The sequence below is a fragment of the Excalfactoria chinensis genome, chromosome 19 (assembly GCF_039878825.1).
Source record: "Excalfactoria chinensis isolate bCotChi1 chromosome 19, bCotChi1.hap2, whole genome shotgun sequence".
NCBI lineage: Eukaryota > Metazoa > Chordata > Aves > Galliformes > Phasianidae > Excalfactoria > Excalfactoria chinensis.
Window position 1 is genome coordinate 7,640,058 of NC_092843.1, and position 20,890 is coordinate 7,660,947.

General features: G+C 55.4%; 1 protein-coding gene across 2 annotated transcripts; it reads left to right on the forward strand.

The window, feature by feature from the left end:
• Window positions 1-505: 505 nt before the first annotated feature.
• Window positions 506-20,677, forward strand: CUEDC1 (CUE domain containing 1). Of its 2 annotated transcripts, none has more exons than XM_072353278.1 (12): window positions 506-645; window positions 4,323-4,391; window positions 9,333-9,767; window positions 10,159-10,280; window positions 10,767-10,875; window positions 17,934-18,102; window positions 18,482-18,565; window positions 19,180-19,269; window positions 19,764-19,857; window positions 20,049-20,107; window positions 20,238-20,305; window positions 20,427-20,677. In XM_072353278.1, the coding sequence occupies exons 3-11, from the start codon at window positions 9,477-9,479 to the stop codon at window positions 20,300-20,302; spliced, it is 1,083 nt and encodes a 360-aa protein (XP_072209379.1). In that variant the 5' UTR covers window positions 506-645; window positions 4,323-4,391; window positions 9,333-9,476; the 3' UTR covers window positions 20,303-20,305; window positions 20,427-20,677. The 2 variants fall into 2 exon arrangements, with proteins under 2 accessions (XP_072209379.1, XP_072209380.1); XM_072353279.1 differs by having other exon boundaries at window positions 20,651-20,677.
• The last annotated feature ends 213 nt before the right edge of the window (window positions 20,678-20,890 follow it).

The following is a 20,890-nucleotide window of genomic DNA, read 5'->3' on the forward strand; positions in this document are numbered from 1 at the left end:
TATGTGGTACGGCTGCAAGCTGTCAGATGCTGTAGCAATGGATCCCGGAGGCGGCTGCTTTCTATTTGTGGTTGAAGTGATGCTTTGTTATAATCCGTATCTCATGTGCAGCCCTCGGGACAGGAACGCCGTCTCATCGTCGTGGGGGCACTCCGGCCTGGAAGCCGGGACCTGGGCCACCCTGCGAATGCAACAGCCCGGGAGCAGCGGCGGGGCTGGCAGCCCGCAGGCAGGCGGCGGCTCCGCTCCTGCAGCCGCGACAGTCCCGCCGGGCGCAGCGGGAAACGCACCGGGGCCAGGCCCACCCCGAGGCCTGCGCGGATCGGGCGGTGCTGCGCCCTCGACGCCTCGGGCGGGCAGAACGGGCCGCGAAGCTCCGCGACGAGGGGGGTGGGGTGGGCGGTCCTGTGCCCCCCGGGGGGAAAAGGGGTCCCGACGGCCCCGGCTGCATTTCGACCCGGCCGCCGCTAGGCCCCGCGCCCCCCCCGAGCCGCCCCGGCCCCGGCCCCGCCGCGCCGCCCCCAGCCGCCGGGCACGGCGAACGCCCCCGCCCCCGCCCGCCCGCCAGCCACGTCCGTCTCCCGTCCCGGCTCCTTTCCATGGTTCCCGGCGTGGTTCGTGCCTGCCGCCGCCCCCGCAGCGCCGGTAAGGGGGGCGGGCCGGGCCGGGCCGGGCTCGGCTCTTTGTGCGCCGCGGTCGGGCCGAGCGGGGCGGGCGGTGCCTCCCGGCCTGTGCGGGCCGCGGCGCGGAGCCTCGGCGGGGCCGGGCGGGAGCGGTAGGGTCCGCGGCTCCGAGGACGGCCCGCCCGCTGCCCCCGGCTCGGCCGAACCCGCGGGGGGGGGTGGGGGGGCGGGGGACGGGGCCGTCGGTTCGGCGACCGCGGGGCCCGGGCGCGGCTTCTCGGGGCAGCCGGCCGGAGCCGGGCCGCGGGGAGGAGAGCGGCGGGCACGGCCCAGCGCGGGATGAAGCCGCGGGTGGCTCCGGCGGCGGCCCGGCCCCGGGGAGAGCCTCCTTCCAGCGCCCGGCACCGCGGCCGGGCCCCGCCTGCTCGCCGCCCGGAGCGGCCGTCCCGTTGCCGGGCTGCGCCCCTCGGGCATCTCCCGCCGGGGCCGTCCCGCCGCGGGAAGAGCCTTTGGGGTGCGGGGCAGCGCGGCGAAGTGCCTCAGTCCGCGGGACGGCGGGCCCTGCCCATCGCGGCCGGGTGGCCTGAGGCGCCGCTTCTGCGTGGGCTGCCTGCCCTGGGGCCGTGCCACGGAGCTCTCCTGCGGGCTCTGGCGGCCCCGTCCCGTATCCCTGCTCCCCATTAACAGCGCGATGCACTTCAACCCCGGACGTCGCTCTTGGGGATGGATGGAAGAGCTTAACGCGGGAGGTGTGTCAGGCCCCGCGTGCACCGAGGCGCCGGTGGTCTTGGAGCTGTTTGTGGCCCTCGGGCTGGGTGCTGAGCTGCCCTTCCGGGTGGGGACGGAGGTTTCAGGGCTCCGTGTGAGCCCGGGGTTCCCCGTTCTGTTATCGTTAGTGAATGGCAACAGAGAACAGCGAGAGCTGCCTCGCCCCTGGAAATCACCACTTCAAAGCAGCACTGCAGTGTTGTCAGCCTCCTCAGGCAGTTTGGAAGGTTCCTTTTTATTATTCAGAAAAAAGCAGCAGTCGCACCTCCTCCTCCTCACACCTCCTCCCACTGCTGCCACTGAAAATAAACGTGGGGGTGACAATATCTAGGAGGAAACCCTGCTGTCCCGGACTGACCCTCGGTTTAGGGATGCCTGGTGGGAGTGCCCAGGGGCACGTGGCACCCAGGGAAGGCTTCTGCTCTTTGCCTCCTCCATCTCGCTCACCTTGATCAGCCCCTCGCCCAGACACCAGCACCCAGCGGGATCTGCAGCGTCACAGAGTGGGGTTTTCCTTTGCAGGGCTCCAGGTGTGTGAGCACCGTGGGGCTGGTGGGGTGTACAGTGGTGTGTGGCGTCCCCCAGTGATAGCAAGCACTTATCAGCTCTCACCAAAGCACGTTGTGCAAGTAAAGATAACAGGGATGCTGTGTGTGGCGGACAGCCCCGTTTGGACAAGGAAGGCCGGGAAGGGAGCTGGAAGGTGGTTTGTGCTCAGTTTGTTGCCATGAGGATGAAGTCTCAGGGTAGGAGCTGTGTGCTGCTGCCTTCCGCCTTGGGTTGTGTGAGCTGTCGATATCAGTGGGTACTCGTGGGCATGAGTGGCAATGCTGTGGCTTTTGGTGGCTGTTTTGCCTGTCCTGGTTTGCCTGTTACTTGGAGCTCAGAGCCTTTCTATTCCGTCATCTCAGGCATCTGCGGGTTAGGTTTAAGTCAAGTTCTGGTGTGATCTGGCTGTGACGGGGATGTGGCAGCTTTTGTTGGTGCCCGTGGCACGAGGGGTGTGAGAAGAGTGATCAAATGGCGACTCTCATGGGGAACTTAATAAAAAGGCATCAGCAAACTCTGCTCCAAACTAGTCCTTGCCCTGTGTTTTTCTGCTGAGGGACTGTCAACCACAGCATGCAGTGGGGCTGCTCCTGCCCTTTCCCTCTGGCTGCTCAATGGAACCAGGAGTGGGACCGCTGTGCCATGCCGAGCCGTGCTGAGCTGTGCCGTGCTCAGCCCTGTGATCTGTGAGGCTGCAGCACTCAAGCACTACCAGAGCAAATCCCCCTCGCCCCTACCCCACCTGCTGCTCCACGCGGGTGCTTTGCTGGTGCAGGCCCTGAGCAGCTGCTGGTGTGAGGACGGCTGCTGCTGGGCTGAGTTCCACGTACAGTCAGGACAGAAGGTCAACCGACAATTTATTTATTCAGACATTCATTTGGTGTGGTGTAACTCGAGAAACTTGGGATCTGGTCAGTTGAGACACTTTGTTTAAATTTCAAACTGCTTTTTTTTCTCTAAAGCTTCTTTTGAACATCTGTGCTGTTAGCTGTCCCTGACGCACGTATTAACCACCAAAACGCACTGACTTTTCAACTGGAAAATGTTAAAAAACAAGGCTTTTGATTAACTTCTCATTTTGGGAATAGGCTAAGAAGTGCCAGGAGGCCCTGCAGTGCCTTTCCTTGAAACCATCAACCTTTAAAATAAACAGAAACCGACGTCCCAAGCAGCCATGAGTGGTGCCAAAGCCACCGCTGTCCTCCAAGCACTGCCCGCTCCGGGGCTCCGTGGTCTGGCGCTGGCAGTGCTGGGGGGGATGTGGTGGTGCCCCCTTCCCGGTGCTGCCTTTGATGCTGGTGAGTGGCAGGTCCATTGTGGCCCCTTTGTGCCCTCCTCGGTTCTCCCAGCCCGCACAAAACCTGCCATGGAAACCAAACCCGGCCGCTGTCCCAGGAAACCCGGAGGCGCAATTAGGAAATGCAAATCTGAATGCAAATTCCTTCACCGCCTTCAAGGCCCTGGAAAATCGTCCCAGGGCCACCAGCCGGTGTTCCTGCATGTGGGCACCAGGAGGAGGATGGGGCATAGGTCTGGGGGTAGTGCTGCTGGCCGTGGGGCGCCTCAGGCTCTTCTCCCCTTTCCCTAAGGCTTCCCTAATGTCTTGGGGGAAGAATGGGGTGTTTCATCCAGCTGGGAGCAGTGACTCATAGGTGACAATGTGATATTGATTTTTTTTTTCCATCCTCTCTTGGTTGCCCAGCGACAAACAAACAAACAAGTGTCTTAAAATCCAAGCCAGCAGGAAGGGAGAAGCCCTGGTGGCTTCCCAAGTGCCATGCTGCCATGTCCCCTCTGTGGGCAGGGTGCAAGGGAAGGGTGCTGTGCAGAGCTGCCGCTCACACCTGGGCTGCTCCACGGCCCTGCCATGCTGCTGGGCTGGGAGCTGCTGGGGCAGCACCATGGAGGTTTTTGCCCTCATTGGCATTGGTGACAACCCCACAGTGCATTCAGCTGCCCTCCTGTCTGGCTCCAGACCGGGTGGATTTTCTCAGCATCTGGAGGTACATAAATGGAACAGATTCCTTTGCCATGAAAGAGTTCACCCAGTGCTGTGCCATGCCCCATGGGCGCCTGACTGCACTCCCATGTCTCTCTGGCACCCTGTGCTTCCTCCCAGCCCAGTTCCATTGAGTTGCTGGAAAATGAGCTCCAAATCCCAGGGGTGGCATTTCTTCCTTCTGCTGACATCTCGTCCATCCCTGCCCTCACCTTCACCTGTATGGCGGTAGTAGGGGAAAGAGGGCAGACTGTCTACAGAAAGTGGAGCAGGGCACACCTGTGTTTCACTCACTGTGACGTTCCAGCCCCGAGCTGATCTCAGAGTTTGACTCACTTATGGAGTACATTCTAACTGTTCTTTCTCTCCCTCCCTGTTTCCAGGTGGCAGTGGAGCTCTGGCACGAGGACAGCGTGCGCAGGAGGTCCGGAGCTTGGCGGGTGTGCTACAAGGTACTGGAGCTGGGGCTCACTGGTGGGGATGGGGCACAGGGACATCCCATGGGGACAATTCCATGCTCCCTGTTCTTGGGGAGGAATGAGAGTGGTGTTGGAGAGGGGATGTGGAGCACTGGGGTGCTGTGAGGGCTCACAGCCCTGCTGGGGGCAGACAGACGGACAGCACAGCTGCGGTGCCACGTTAATCCTCTTGTGCTGATGGAGCGTTCTAGCTTGTCCTAAACCACTGCTTATAAAATCCTCGCTACTTTTAGCCTCCCTGGCTGATAATTGCAGCTGTCAGATGAGCCCGAAGCAACTGGGACAGTGCGGCGACGGAGCTGCGTGTGAATTAATTATGCAAACTTAAAAATAACAAAGTAAAAGTGAGAGTGGGCTTGGAGGAAGAGTGCGCCCTAGTTTGGTGGCTGGGCAGAGTGTGATGCTGGGGCACATGGCCTGTGTGCCACTGGCAGCTGGAGCTAAGCGACCCGGGGAAGGGCCGAACACTTCTCCAGGCACTGTCCTGGCTTTTGGATGTGTATCATTCCCATGTCAAATCCTGATGTGCTGTGCTGGAGCAGAAGGAGCGCAGCGAACGTGATCTTGTGGCTTTCAAGGGCTTTTATCTCCCCCTCCTGCAGCCACAGTGTGCTGGAGGGTCCTTGGGAAGCCTTCCTGGCGCTCCTGCAGTGGAGGGCTGCCTTGTCAGTTAACTGTCAGTCCCAGATGAGGTGTAGTGTTCCAGGCACGTTCTCCTCTGCTGAGCAATGTCACCCAGCTCGAGGGAAGACAGAAGAACAGCATGGTTACACTGTGATGCCGTGTCCCAGGACAACAAGGGCATGGCAATGCCTGGATTATCAGCTCGGTGCTTTTACAGGGCTTCCATTGGCCATATGGCTTAGTGACTCATAAACCCAGGAACTCCCGTTTGCTGCTTAATTAATCCTTTCTGTCTGCAGTGCTTGACTCTAGGATGGGGCTCTGAGCTGCCCTCGAGTTGCAGCGATGGGTTTCATCCACCCTGTGTCTGCCTTCTTTGGTGCCCGTGATCTCGGCGACCTGACCGAGGCGGCTCTGCGCAGCCCACATAATGACCACTTCTAAATCTTTTTTACCAGATCCTAATGGACAAGGGCCTGTCCTGGTAAATAATTTACCATGCCCATGAGTGAGAGTTTCACTCCACTCATTTTGTTTCCATAGAAACTTCTGCGCTCATTCGGCTCCACGCAGCCTTCGGTGAATCAATACCCATTTTTGTTCCTTTGCGCATTGAGCGATGGCCCTTAGATCTTGGGGACTGCAGGCCCTGCGGCACCACGGTGTCATGGTGCTGGCACTGCTCAGACCCTGAGTGCCTGCCTGCCCCAAACCATTGTTTCTCTTCCTGCTGAGCTCCTGTGCAAGCTTGGAAGCAGTGAGGTGCAGGGCTGACAAAACCTGCTCCCAAACTGCCAGAGCTGAGCACCTTTGTCTCTGCAAGAATTTCTTTTCTTTGCTTTCTGCAGCTCCCCAGTGCTTTTGTGCAAGGGTTTGTGCTGAGCCAGGAGCACAAAGGGAGGGATAAGTGGCTGAGGACGGGGCTGTGCGCCATATGGCGTGAGGGCTCTGCAGGACGGGACTGCCTGCAGTGCAGTGTTGGCACCAGCAGTGTGTCTGTGAGCAGCCCCAGAGCGCTGCAGGGCTGGCTGGCACCTTTGGCTGTGTGCAGATGGGTAAACTGAGGCAAGCAGAGTACTGAGAGGAGACTCTGAGCTTGAGTTTGGCTCTGGCACCTCCGCATGGGTGTGAACCAGGGGGATGCTGACACTGGTCACAGTGCTTGGACGGCAAAGGAGCAGCTGAGGTCACCAATGCTTGTGCAGCAAAGCAAGCCAGCGATGCAGCTTAGGGCAGCGCTGACCCAGGGCATGTCCCTGCACGGCCGCCTGCCCTCTGCCACCTTTAAGCCCAGCCCCAGCACACGCCGGTCCTCCAGCTGGGGCCAATGCATTTTGATGTCAGCAGTGAAAGCTGGAGGAGGAAAGGTCACAGCAGCTCAGCCACCCTGCGGGATAACCTTCTATCTGCCCCTCTGCTTTCGGCAGCCTCTTGCTTCTAATTTATGACACGTTGACACCAGACAGATTTGAACAGAGATGCGTTTAACCCATACGGAGGGATACGGGGTTACTTTCATTGTCCACACTTGCTTGACCTATTTTTCTTTAATCCCTTCCTGGAAACCTGATTTCATGTTCGAATTCCCTCAACTATTTCAGGAATGTCGTCCTACCAAGATCAAATTACCTCCAATGAATCCTGTGCAAGGCGGCCTCACCAGGCAGGCAGGCTTTTGATTAAGATCTGGCACTACCTCATTAATACAAGCCTCATTTGGAAGGGTGGGGGCTGTAATTGTGGCATGGCAAATGCACATAAAATCTGGGATTAACCACAGGGAAACCCCAGTGTGGGACTCCGGCACCTCAAGGAGGGCACCACAGCTGCCGGATGAGTGCTCATGTCCAAACCCACCCATGTCCTCAGCAAGGTTGTCACAATGTGCCTGTGCCATAGGCAGACCCTCAAACACACCTCGTATGCCTGCCTGGCTCTGTGTGAAAGGATCAGAGTGCGGGCACAGACCTGGAGGTGTGTGTGGCTGCTGGAGAGAACAGAAAGGTGGCAGAGGAGATTTTGGAGACTTAACGCAGCCATATCCTGCAAGTCCCTGGGGTGTGCTCTGAATTTCAATGTGCTGGTACACACTAATTTTTGTTCCCAATCATTTCCTTTTCATCCTGGTTTTAATCCTAATACAGTCGGTGCTGGGCAAACACCTCCAACACTGAGCAGTCCCGGAGCTCCAAGATCCATTGCAGTGTAGTCCCTTTGTAGGGGCCTGGCTGAAGGCAGAGCCCTGGGGCTGAAGCACTGTTTTGGCTTAATGCCTCCAGTTTGAGTCTTACTCAGAGTTTTCCCTCCCAAGCTCTGAGCAGGGACAGCCTACGAACGCAGCATGGCAATAGCAGGGGAAAAGGGGCTGTTCCTGTTCAGCCGCCTTTAAACAACCCCATCTGTTGTCTGAGCTGCGGCAGACTTTGGGAAAGAACATTCCCCTTCACATCGGTGCCAAGGCTGAGCCGTGAGGGCTGGGAGCAGTCGGTCCTGCTGCTGTTACAGCTGTTGGCTCCTTTGCCAGGACTGCTTTCAGCAGAGCTGAGCAACTGCTCTTCCCAGCATGGATCTACGGACTGCCCGGCCACTGGGATCACCCGGCTGTGCCGGCCCTGTGCCTGGAACAGCGTGGCTGTGGGCACTCCATGGGCATGGCCTGCTGTGTGGTGCAGCTGCAGCCTACAGAGGTGAGCCTGCAGGCAGCAGCCCACGCCACAGGTCCATTCTGCACAGGGTTGGGCTGTGCCCTCGCTTCGGGTCACGGTCGGCCGCCAACTTTCTTCCTTCCTTTTTGGGCAATCTAAAGGATTTTGCTTTTCCTGGCGCCCTCCCAGCCCCTTGCTGGCATCGAGGCAGCAGCCAACAGTGGAGATTTTGCTTCTCACCCTGAGGACAGGGACAGAGGAGGATCCTGGGCATGGAACTTTCAGCTTTTTTGTTGAGTTGTGCCAATAGGTGACTTCCTTTTCTCCAGATTTTAGCTCATGATGATGTAGTGCTTTTCATTTCTCGACATCATCAGCAGGATGTCTTCACAGTGCAGTCAGTCCCTCGGTGTTGCTCAGAGCCAGACGCGCAGCAGAGCCTTTTTGGTGTTCACGTGTCCCCATCCCTCACTTTTTTTTTCATCTTAGTACCAGAAGCTTTCAATTATTCCGCAGGCAGCTGCTCCCAGTCACGCTATCTGGTGTGGGCTCAATGGAACCAAGTTGTCCAGAGCCTCATAACTGCTCCCAGCATGCCAGAGCAAAGCCTGACCGACAGGGATGGGATGAGGTGCTCCCTGGTGATCCCCAAGGCTGGGCTCCCATGTGCAGCGTGGCTCTGCGCAGGGTGTGGGGCACCGGGTGACCTTCAGAGGCTGCCGCTCTGCTTAATGGGTTTCAATCTGATTATGCAGTGTTTTACTAAGAAATGTGCTTGGCATGTTCTTCTCAATTAAATACAAATGTAGGGACAGTTATCTTGAACTCTCCGCCTGCTACTTGGGAAAAAGCCTTTGAAAATGATATTACGGATCAAAAGTGTTCTTGGGGTAATTCTTTTTAAACGGCGGAGTTAATCCAGAACTGAATTTGTCCCTGCATTTCCAAATGGGAGGCAGTAGCTGTATATAATCTGTTTATGGTTTTAAAGCGAATGTTAATCTTGGATTTGGTGGCTTTTCCCAAGGGTCGATTTGCTGCGCTGCAAAATGCTTTAGCCCCCTGCACTGAGATGACTCCATCTTTTATTTTAAAGAGAGATTTCACCATGTTTATAAACAAACGTCAAACCTGGCGATGTTCAATCTGTGGGGCCCTCTGCAGTGGAGGTGGTGCCATTCTTCTCCCCTTGCAGTGTTTGCTTTGTGCGGCGCCTGGCACGGCAACCCGAGCTCCTGGATGCCCTCCTGGGGGACGTGCTGCACACACGGGGGTGCAGCTGAGTAGTTGGAGTTTAACTGAATTTCCCCCTCTGAGATCTTGCTGTGCCCTGGGTGCATTCTTCACACTGACAGTGCCCTCGTGCAGCCCCTGCCTGCAGCTTCCTGGCCACACACGGAGGCTGAGCAAATAGGGTAGAACCACAAAAGAGGGAAGTTATAAATCCCAGTCCTTTCTCCAGTAGGAAGCAGAAAACACCAGAAGGGGGATTTCTGAGGTGGGCTTCATACGAAGGTGCTGCCAAAAACGTGCCTTGTGCTTCAGTCCGGCTGCTGCTCCTGGCTCTGGCGAGCTCAAAGCTGCCCCCGTCCTTGGGGTCCCGTGTCTCACTGGCGGTGACTTTGTGACATCTCTGTGCCCGCAGGTGCTGGGATGCTGCAGCGCACCGGGGGCTGACGTGCGGAGCTGTGGCTGTGGGGAGCAGTGCCCCTGCTGCCCACCCATGCTGCCGGCCAGCAGCCGGGGCTGTGCCCCGTGACGAGGTGCCCACCTCACCCGGCCCGCCGCCATGACCAGCCTCTTTCGGCGCAGCAGCAGCAATGGCGGCTCACGCGGAGGCTCCTCGGCACAGGAGCTCAACAACAGCCGCCCCGCCAGGCAGGTGCGCCGGCTGGAGTTCAACCAGGCCATGGAGGACTTCAAGACCATGTTCCCCAGTATGGACTATGACATCATCGAGTGCGTTTTGAGGGCCAACAACGGCGCTGTGGATGCCACTATCGACCAGCTCCTCCAGATGAACCTGGATGGCAGTGGCTGTGAGGACAGCTCGGACTCGGAGGACAGCATTCCCCCCGAGGTACCGCTGTGCCTGGCTTGGGCTCGTTCTGTCTTATTTCTGGCCCCTGCACAACTGGGTGTAAGGGAAGGACAGCAGGGCTGGCGTCCTTGCAGGCCTGCAGCCACACTTCATGGCACCACTTGACAGCCATCTGAATGCTGACTTGGCCGGTTTGTAGCATGCAGCCTAGCTGATTGGCCTCTGGCAATGCTTGAGGCTTGAGCCAAACTACTCTTCTCCCTCCTTTCTTCCCCAAAATCAATAGAAGGCCTTTGGCTCCTGCCCACAGTGCCAAAATGCTGTGCTTCTTCCCTACAGAACAGTGCCCCAAACTTGCCCAGTGCGTGTTGGCTCCCGTCCTCCCCGCAGCACTGCTCAGCTCATCCTCACCCTCTCCTCCTCTCCCCAGATCCTTGAGCGCACACTGGAGCCAGACAGCTCGGATGAGGAACCTCCCCCAGTGTACTCCCCCCCAGCCTACGAGAGCCAGGTGCTGGGCAGTCCACGTGCACCTCCCACCCCCCCACCCAGGTGAGTCTGCTGCCTGTGCGTTAGTGTGAAGTCAAGGGGGATGCAGGAAGCTCACAGCTGGGTAAAAAATGGCCCTAAAACATAAACAGCTGAGGGGGTGAGAGAGCTACTCATGGAGTGGGTAGAATGGCAAAAATCAGCTCCTGGGCACAGGGAGTGCTTGCTGCCTCTGGAAAACACCAGGTGCTGTGAGGCTGGGGCTTGGTGCCTTTTGTCTCTTGGTACTAGGAGCCCTCATGCCTGTGGCAGGGAAAGGCAGCGGGTTCTCTGCAGGGCCAGTGCAGCCAGGTTTGTGACAGAGCCCTGGAGTTCAGCTCTTCTCTGGCAGCTGTGACTGTGGGTTTGTAAGATAGTCAGGCACAGTGAGATTTCCCTGAATACTCTCGGGGAGCTGAGCAGGAGGCTGCTGACACGGGTTGCTGTATAAAACCATTTGGTGGTGTTTGAGTTCCCCCTGGTTGAAGGCTCTGGCTGTGCTCACTGCAGGACGGATGTGCCGGGACCTGGCCGCTACAGGAACTGGAACCCACCGCTGCTGGGCAACCTCCCTGAGGACTTCCTGCGCATCCTGCCCCAGCAAGCTGCCCGTACACAGGTGAGCACCAGCTCCGAGCCCCTGTGGCACGACCAAGAGTCGTGGGTTGCTTCTGATCAGTTTGAAAATCAGTTCTGTTGCTCTGCTGGGAAATGCTAGGACCAGCCAGTGCTCCTGGGCAAAGCAGTGAGGCCTGATGCTCAGATACTGTGTATGTGAGGTACAAAATCTGGTACAAACCAGGGAGTGTCCTTGTGGGAAATCATGGTACTCATACTCTCCTTCACAGTTCTGGGGCTGGCACCACAGCACCCTGTGGGGACCGAACACAGTCTCAGTGGGCACCAGCTCAGCTTTGGCTGCTCCTCATCCCCTGGGCATCCCATAGCCACTTTGCACCCCTGCAGCAGAGCTGGTGCCCTCCCAGGATGCCAGGGGCCTGGGGACAGCTGCAGATGCATCAGCTTTTCCCTACCCTTTTTGGTGCTGAAGGCAGCCTGTTATATTGCCATATATAATTGCCTGAAAGTTGAGCTTCTCAGGCTATAATACCTTTCTGGGAATAGGAACATACCATTTCACTGGGGCTCAGGGGAGAGAGGAGCAGCTGCCCTTCTCTTCCCTGGTAATTGTGTGCCTTTGCTTTTTATGGCACTTTGAGAGCAGCAGTAGATATTGTAGATAGATACTGTAGGCAAGGGAAAGATCGATCCTGCGCTGTGTGGCTCTGCTTTTCCATATGTATGGATGCAGTGGGAGTTGGGGAGGGTGTTATGGTTTTATAATTTGGTTGGTGTTGGTATTCCACATCAAAACATCATGTAGGATAATGGGAGTTAAGGGGACAAGTTTTTTTTCTGTGGGCTGCCTTAAATGGGCATGTGGGGAGCGGCACCGGAGGGGAGGTCGGGAAGGGGACGGGCTCTCTCTCTCTCTCTCTCTCCCCGGCGCCCGGCGAGGAGACAGCGTGGTCGGAGTTTCCCGCCTCCCACAGCCCGTCGGTGAGATTAGGATTTGGTTTTCTCATTGTTGAAACTCTCTCGTTGTTGTTTAGTGTTACTGGGTTTATTAAACTCCCGTTCGTTCTCAGATCATCCTTTCTTCGTTTTTTTTTTCTTCTTTTTCCTCCCAGACCCATTCGCGGTCTCCCTACCCGTCCCCTCTCCCGGAGCGCACGTGGCCGGGCCGCGCCGCGCCGTGCCGCGCCGCACCGCGCTGTTAGGGAAGAGAGGTACTTTTGTTCCTGCTCCCCTGGGTTTGTTCCCTTGTCACGAGGGAGCTCTAGAGAGAACCCCGTGACATTTTTGGTGGAGAATGCGGGCAGCGTTCTGGGCAATGTTTTGGGCAGTAGTGAAGTTGCTTATTTCAGCAGCCCTGTATGTAGGACTGCAGGTCCTTATGTTCCTGTGGTCCCGGCTTCAGAGCATAGTGATGTGGGGGTTAGTTGTACAATCATTCTACCTATGGAAGCCAGTGATAGGGATACCTGACTGGCTCCCTTTCAGCCTAACAAACATCACAGACACTGTGCTCGGACTGGCTTATGAATGCTCTGAGTTCCTTAAGTATGACTGGGGTGTCAAATGGGATATGGTGTTGTTAGTCTCTCTGATTATAACAAATATAGTATCTTCCTATAAAACACAGAGAGACTGGCAAACAGTAGTGAGAGACTTAGGAAAAAGGCTAGAAGCATCAGGACCCCCGGTGTCAGGTAATCTTACCCCTGAACACCAGAGGGACCTTGAGAAAGGGTGTAGCTCAGGGGGATCTCAGAACGAACGGATTATGATGGAGATAGAGAGTCTCAAAAATGAGATCCAAACCCTAAAGGAAAACCTCCAAGTCAATCCCAGCAAACCACAGGAAGCACCAGCATCAGTGTCAGTCGCCCCAGTGGAAGGCCAGAGATGGGAACGTGGATCTTCACGTCTGGAACGGAAGGAGGAAGTAGAGGAAGATCCCGGCGAGGGGCCCTCCCCAAAACCACCAAAGAAGGCAACTCAGAAGACTAACAGACATGGAGAGGATAGTGATGATGAGGGGGAAGTCACCATTTCCTCTACTCGTAAACCTATGAAAATTACTGAAATCCAAGGCATGAGAAAGGAGTTCACCCGAGTCCCAGGTGAAAGCGTCGTCACTTGGCTGCTTCGATGTTGGGACAGTGGGGCCGGCAGTGTGTCCCTAAGCTGCAACGAGGCTCGTCAATTAGGAAACATCTCTCGAAACCCATCTGTTGATAGAGGGATCAGCAGATGTCTGGATGGAGTCGCCACTCTCTGGGACAGAATACTATCAGCTGTAAAGACAACTTTTCTTCTCAGAAGTGACTTGGAGCCTGTACTGAAAAAATGGAATACGGCTGAGGAAGGCATTCAGTGCTTGAGAGAAATGGCTGTGGCAGAGATGCTGTATGATCCCATGTTTGTCCCTGAGGACCCACATGATGGCCATGACCCGGAGAAGGTGAGCACTACTCCTGAAATATGGAAGAAGCTCATACGGTCAGCACCGGACAGATATGCCAGTGTACTCTTAGCAGCCGCTAACCGGTATGAAGAAATGGATAGAAGACCTCAAATCTTTGAGCTTATCCTTGCACTCCAAAATACGGAGAGCACACTAGCGCCAACCCGTGCCTCCATTGCAGCCATCTGCCAAGTGGGGAACAGACTGGACCAAGTAGAGAGAATACTAGACGGCTTGCTGAAGAACTGGTCCGCGGCAAGGAATAATAGTGAACCTGTGGCAGTCTCAGCCATCAGACGCAAACGCCCACCTGCTCGAGTGAATGACCGCAGTGAGCCTATGTCACGTGGTGCCCTGTGGAATTACCTGCGTGAGCATGGAGAGGACATGAGGAAGTGGCATGACGAACCCACTTATGCACTACGAGCACGAGTGAAAGAATTACAAAAGAGGTCAGCCAATACTGAAATTGCCTCTGCTGCTGCAGGTAACCAATAGAGGGGCCCTGCCCTCAGCCAGGGGGGGGAGAGGGATAATAGAGTGTATTGGACTGTGTGGATTCGGTGGCCTGGCACATCCGAACCACAGAGATATAAGGCACTGGTGGATACCGGTGCACAGTGCACTCTGATACCCTCAGGCTACAAAGGGACAGAACTGATACATATACATGGAGTGACTGGGGGTTCGCAGGAACTATCTGTGTTGGAGGCCGAGATAAGCCTCACTGGTAAAGACTGGCAGAAGCATCGTATAGTGACTGGCCAGGGGGCTCCCTGCATACTTGGAATAGATTACCTAAAAAGGGGACATTTCAAGGACCCCAAGGGATACCGATGGGCTTTTGGAATAGCTGCTATAGAAACAGACAACATTAAGCAGCTGTCTGATTTGCCTGGCCTATCAGGGGACCCATCTGCTGTGGGCTTATTACAGGTGGAAGAACAAAGGGTACCAATTGCCATGAGAACGGTACACAGACGACAGTACCGTACTAATAGGGATTCCTTGCTCCCCATCCATAGACTAATTCAACAACTAGAAAGTCAGGGAGTAATTTGTAAAACCCATTCACCCTTCAACAGCCCCATATGGCCAGTGCGTAAAGCCAGTGGAGAATGGAGGTTGACAGTGGACTATCGTGGCCTTAATGAGGTCACACCCCCATTGAGCGCTGCTGTGCCAGACATGTTGGAACTCCAGTATGAACTGGAATCGAAAGAGGCAAAATGGTACGCCACCATTGATATTGCCAATGCGTTCTTTTCTGTCCCTTTGGCCACAGAGTGCAGGCCACAGTTTGCCTTTACTTGGAGGGGTGTTCAGTACACCTGGAACCGTTTGCCCCAGGGGTGGAAACACAGCCCGACCATTTGCCATGGGCTGATCCAAGCCACGTTGGAACAGGGCGGTGCTCCAGAGCACCTGCAGTATATTGATGATATCGTTGTGTGGGGTGATACAGCAATGGAGGTTTTTAAAAAAGGAGAGCGGATAATCCAAATCCTCCTGTCTGCTGGTTTCGCTATTAAGAGAGACAAAGTGAAAGGACCTGCCCAAGAAATTCAGTTTCTAGGGGTGAAATGGCAAGATGGGCGTCGTCACATCCCAACAGATGTGATTGACAAAATTACTGCTATGTCTGCACCCACTGACAAAAAAGAGACACAGTCCTTTCTGGGTGTGGTGGGCTTTTGGAGGATGCACATCCCAAATTATAGCCTCATTGTGAGCCCCCTCTATCAGGTGACCCGAAAGAAGAATAACTTCGCGTGGGGTCCTGAACAGCAGCAGGCCTTTGAGCAAATTAAGCAAGAGATAGCCCGTGCTGTGGCCCTAGGGCCAGTACGAATGGGACAGGATGTGAAGAACATCCTTTACACTGCTGCTGGGGAGAAAGGTCCCACTTGGAGTTTGTGGCAGAGAACCTCAGATGAGACCCGAGGCCGACCCCTGGGATTTTGGAGTAGAGCATATAGGGGGTCGGAAGAGAGCTACACTCCAACTGAAAAGGAGATCTTAGCCGCATATGAAGGGGTCCGGGCTGCCTCTGAGGTAATTGGCACCGAAACACAGCTTCTCCTGGCACCTCGACTGCCGGTGCTGAATTGGATGTTTAAAGGGCAGGTTCCCTCCACCCACCATGCCACAGATGCCACATGGAGTAAGTGGGTTGCATTAATCACACAGCGGGCCCGGATGGGAAACCTCAGCCGTCCAGGAATCCTAGAGGTGATCATGGACTGGCCTGAAGGTAAAAAGTTTGGAACACCACTGGCAGAAGAGGTGTCACGCGCCAAAGAAGCCCCACCATACAACGAACTTCCGGAAGATGAAAAGAAGTTTGCCCTTTTCACTGATGGATCGTGCCGCCTTGTTGGGAAACATCGCAGATGGAAGGCTGCTGTGTGGAGCCCCACACGACAAGTTGCAGAGGCCACGGAAGGAAGAGGAGAATCGAGCCAATTTGCAGAGGTAAAGGCTGTCCAGCTGGCCCTAGACATTGCTGAGCGGGAGAAATGGCCAGTGCTTTACCTCTATACTGACTCATGGATGGTGGCCAATGCCTTATGGGGATGGCTGCAGCAATGGGAAGAAAACAACTGGCAGCGGAAGGGTAAACCTGTTTGGGCCGCTGAACTATGGAAGGACATCTCTGCCCGAACAAAGAATATGGCCCTAAAGGTGCGTCATGTAGACGCCCATGTGCCCAAGAGTCGAGCGACAGAGGAGCAACAAAATAACCACCAAGTAGATCGAGCTGCCAGAATTGAGGTGGCCCAGATAGACCTGGACTGGCAGAATAAGGGAGAGTTATTCCTAGCTCGGTGGGCCCATGAAACCTCAGGCCATCAAGGCAGAGATGCAACACATAAGTGGGCTAGAGACCGAGGGGTGGACATAACTATGGACGCTATTGCGCACATTATCCATGACTGTGACACCTGTGCCATGATCAAACAGGCCAAGAGGATGAGACCTCTCTGGGGGGAAGGGTGATGGGAAAAGTATAAATATGGGGAGGCATGGCAGATTGATTACATCACCCTGCCAAAGACTCGTAATGGTAAGCATTATGTACTCACCATGGTGGAGGTAACCACTGGGTGGCTCGAGACATATGCGGTACCCCATGCCACTGCCAGAAACACCATACTAGGTCTGGAAACACAAATCCTGTGGCGACATGGCACCCCAGAGAGGATCGAATCAGACAACGGGTCTCACTTCAAAAATTCACTGGTGAGCACTTGGGCCAAAGAACATGGCATAGAGTGGATCTATCACATCCCCTACCATGCACCGGCTGCTGGTAAGATCGAGCGCCACAATGGTTTGCTGAAAACCACGCTGAAAGCGATGGGTGGTGGAACATTTAAGAACTGGGAGAAACATCTAGCAGAAGCCACCTGGCTGGTGAACACCCGAGGATCAGCCAACCGAGACGGCCCTACGCAGTCCAACTCCCTGCATACCGTGGAGGGAGACAAGGTCCCTGTGGTGCATGTAAAGAGTATACTGGGAAAAGCGGTTTGGGTTCTCCCAGCCTCTGGAAAGGGGAGACCCCTCCGCGGAACTGTTTTTGCACAGGGACCTGGGTGCACTTGGTGGGTGATGCAGAAGGATGGGGATGTTCAGTGTGTGCCACAGGAAAATCTGATGCTGGGGGAGTGCAGCCTGTGATTCCATGTGTGTATATATATCTATGTATGTACATATGTAATGCATGTTAACTACTGTTCTGTTTATATGTTGATTAAGCATGATGTAGTGATGTGGAATAAGGGGTGGAATGTTATGGTTTTATAATTTGGTTGGTGTTGGTATTCCACATCAAAACATCATGTAGGATAATGGGAGTTAAGGGGACAAGTTTTTTTTCTGTGGGCTGCCTTAAATGGGCATGTGGGGAGCGGCACCGGAGGGGAGGTCGGGAAGGGGACGGGCTCTCTCTCTCTCTCTCTCTCCCCGGCGCCCGGCGAGGAGACAGCGTGGTCGGAGTTTCCCGCCTCCCACAGCCCGTCGGTGAGATTAGGATTTGGTTTTCTCATTGTTGAAACTCTCTCGTTGTTGTTTAGTGTTACTGGGTTTATTAAACTCCCGTTCGTTCTCAGATCATCCTTTCTTCGTTTTTTTTTTTCTTCTTTTTCCTCCCAGACCCATTCGCGGTCTCCCTACCCGTCCCCTCTCCCGGAGCGCACGTGGCCGGGCCGCGCCGCGCCGTGCCGCGCCGCACCGCGCTGTTAGGGAAGAGAGGTACTTTTGTTCCTGCTCCCCTGGGTTTGTTCCCTTGTCACGAGGGAGCTCTAGAGAGAACCCCGTGACAGAGGGTGAGAGAGAGCACGAGCACCGGGGCACTGCCAGCAGGAAATTGCAGTCTCCTCCTTTTAGTTGGGCAAAATTAAAGCAGTGATGCTGGCTGCAGGACCTTTTTCCTTCACTTTCACATCTTGCTTCAACCCTATGTATTTAAATTAAAAATGTGATCTGAAAAAGCGCTCTTCCAGATGGTTCCCACATCAAGGGCTCTGCTCCCATGCAGCAATGTCCCCCTGGCTCTGCCTGGTGTTGGTGTCAGATGTGGGATCCAGCAGCTTTGTGCTGTGGCCATGGACCAACCTCTGCCCATGCTTCCTTCTGCACAGGGCTCCCCTGGATGCCGGCAGCCTGTGCCACGGGGCCAGGGCTCCCTGGAGCAGGAGAGGAGGTGGAAGCAGTACCTGGAGGACGAGCGGATTGCACTCTTCCTGCAGAATGAGGAGTTCATGAAGGAGCTGCAAAGGAACCGGGATTTCCTCCTTGCCCTGGAGAGAGGTGAGAAGCACCTTTAGAGACCTCTGTCTGCTTTTCAGGCACGTGCCCCATTCTGGGAGGCTGCTCCTGCTGCGGTGTGTCAACCTCTTCCCCATCCGCTGCAGCTGGAAAACCACTGCGTTTCGGTGGGCGCTCGCTTCCTCTGCTGTGGGCTCCCACAGAGTGCCTGCGGTCGCTGCGCTGCAGCAGTGATGGTGCTGGGGGAAGCTGCCTGCCAGCTCCCACTGCGCCCAGCTGTGCTGTGGAAATGTTAGACATCCCTGGGGTGTGGCAGAGCTTGTTCCTTTGCTGCTACTGAGTGCAGTGGGCATGTATGGACAAGGAGCATGAAGCTGTGCGTGCCAGCTCGAGAGTCTGACCAGGGCTTTTTGTTTTTCAGATCGACTGAAATACGAGTCAAAAAAATCCAAGTCAGCCAGTGCTGCTGTCAGCAATGATTTCTGTTTCTCCTCCATAACACCAGGTAATTTCAAGATGCACAACAGGATGCTGCAAAGCTCCACCCAGTGTGCCATGCCATGCTGTGCCATGCCATGCTGTGCCATGCCATGCTGTGCCATGCCATGTGATGTGGCTGTGTGGGGAGGAACCCAGCTGTTTCCTCCCTGCTGCACAGAGCTCCTAAAAGTACATGGCAGTGGGGCAGACAGGTGATGGAGCTGGGTGCTGTGTACCCTTCCCACCGAGCCACTCCCATGTCCTGCCTCTGTTCCTCCCCTGGACCCAGTTCCCAGGGGTGACAAAGCCTGCTGTCTTGATGGGAACAGAGGATTGTGCCTGGGAGACGTAATGACTGTACCCAAGTAATCCTGATTAACCTCAGAAGCGATGCAGCTGCCTGGGGACAGAATTAGCACTGGTAGCTGTCTGTGTCCCCGACTGGGGCTGGGGTGGGTGAGATGCAGCCACTCAGCTGTAAGTTGGTGTCACTGCCTGATGGGTTTCTGCACCCCAGATCTTGGAGGGGTTTTGTCACCCAGAACCAGGTGTGGAGTGCTGTGCTCTTTTCCTGCTCACTGTTACTTAGCTCTGCCAGTGACCAGACGTGCTGATGGTGCCCAAATGTTTGCCTTTCAGGTGATGTAGCCACTCCTGGAGCCAGCGAGGCTGGCAGTGCTGTGTCTGACGATGCCTTATTCAGAGACAAACTGAAACACATGGGAAAATGTGAGTTGGCTTCTAGGCTTCAGTCTGGCAACAGGAAACCCATGATGGGCTAGAGGAGTGCGTGGATATTTTGTGGTGTGTGTTGATGATGCAGGTGGTGATGGGAATCCCAGCAGAGGAAGCAGAGGAGTTTGCTATAGCTCTCCCTTTCCTCTTAAGCCTGTTGCAGTTTGCTTCTCCCATTACAAAACAAACACAAGTTCCTTGGGCTGCGTGACTCAGACTGCAGCTGGCCAAGACCCACTGGGGTGGCCTGTGGTAGTCATGGGTAGGGAATACCACAGAGATCCCAATGAAAGGGTACAAACACCAGCACCTCTGGCCTGGGGCCACTTGCATCTCTGCTGGTGGCAGGACCTGGCTCTCGGTGCCCAGCACCACAGTGGCTGCTTCCAGCACCATTGGCTCTTGTCCATAGCTATCTCCTCCCCACCACTCCTGGCAGCTTTTTGGGGAGTTTGGGGTGAGACCCTCACTGGGCTGCTTCCTTCTAGCGACGCGCAAGAAGCTGTTTGAACTCGCCAGAGCCTTCTCTGAGAAGACAAAGATGAGGAAGTCAAAAAGAAAACACTTGTTGAAGCACCAGGTGTATCCTAAAAGGGGCTTGTTGCCATTTGCTCCGGTAGCTGGGACTGCTGGGGGAATGCAGGTGGTCCTGGGGACTCTGTGAGGCTGCAGTTTGGAGAGGAGCATCCCCAGGTGCCCCCATAGCTGTGGGCTCTGAGGAGCAGTTTGTGGTGCTATGACCAGGTCCTGGTTTTCCTTAGCAGAGCTTGCAGGCTGGGGACAGCTGCGTCCACAGCAAATCTTCTTGATGATGTCGAAGGACACTCGTGCGGTAAGAAAGGCTGTGCCATGCTGTGCCATTCTGTGCTGTGCCATGCCACACTGTGCCACCTTGCTGATGTGGGACTGGCATCACATGTGGGGTAGTTGCAAACTCTGACTCATCTGCCTCTGCCTTTCAGATGAAGATTTTCAGGCACGGCGGCAGCAGCTCCCAGAAGAGGAGACACTTAAGGAAGGGCAATAAATGGTGAGGGCTGTGTTGCTGTGGCTGGTGACAGCTCCAGCGCCGTGATGGGACGGTGCTGGCCATGGTGCAGCTGAGGCTGAGCACACACTGTTCTCCCTCCTCCTGGTCTCCTCCCCTCCAGGTCCCAGTGCTGGGGTTTATTGCTGGCACAGAATGTGCAAAGGGCTTAATAAGAAGATGGCTGGAAAAAAAAGGAAAAAAACAAAACACAGAAACCACCCAACAAAAAATAACCCATTTTTTTGGCTGTTCCCCCGCTGCTGTTGTACTCCTCTAATGTACAAACACTGAAGTGAGGCACAAAGTTTTCTTACCAGAGGTTTGAAAACAACTTCTCCTATCTAGAAAATCAGCCAAAAAAAGGAAAGAAAAGGAACCAGCTGGTGTGAGCTGTGGCATAGAGGCTGGTGGGTCTGGCTGGTGGACTCAGGGAGGAGCCGTCCTTCCTGCGCGTGGGATCCATGCAGTGCTGCCAGAAGAGTGCACATGGGCTGTGCTAAGGGGATGCTCCGGCTGCGGGAGCTGCTTGGCGGAGCTTCCCTACACATATCTGTGGTGATCTGATGTAACTTTCCTCTGCGCACG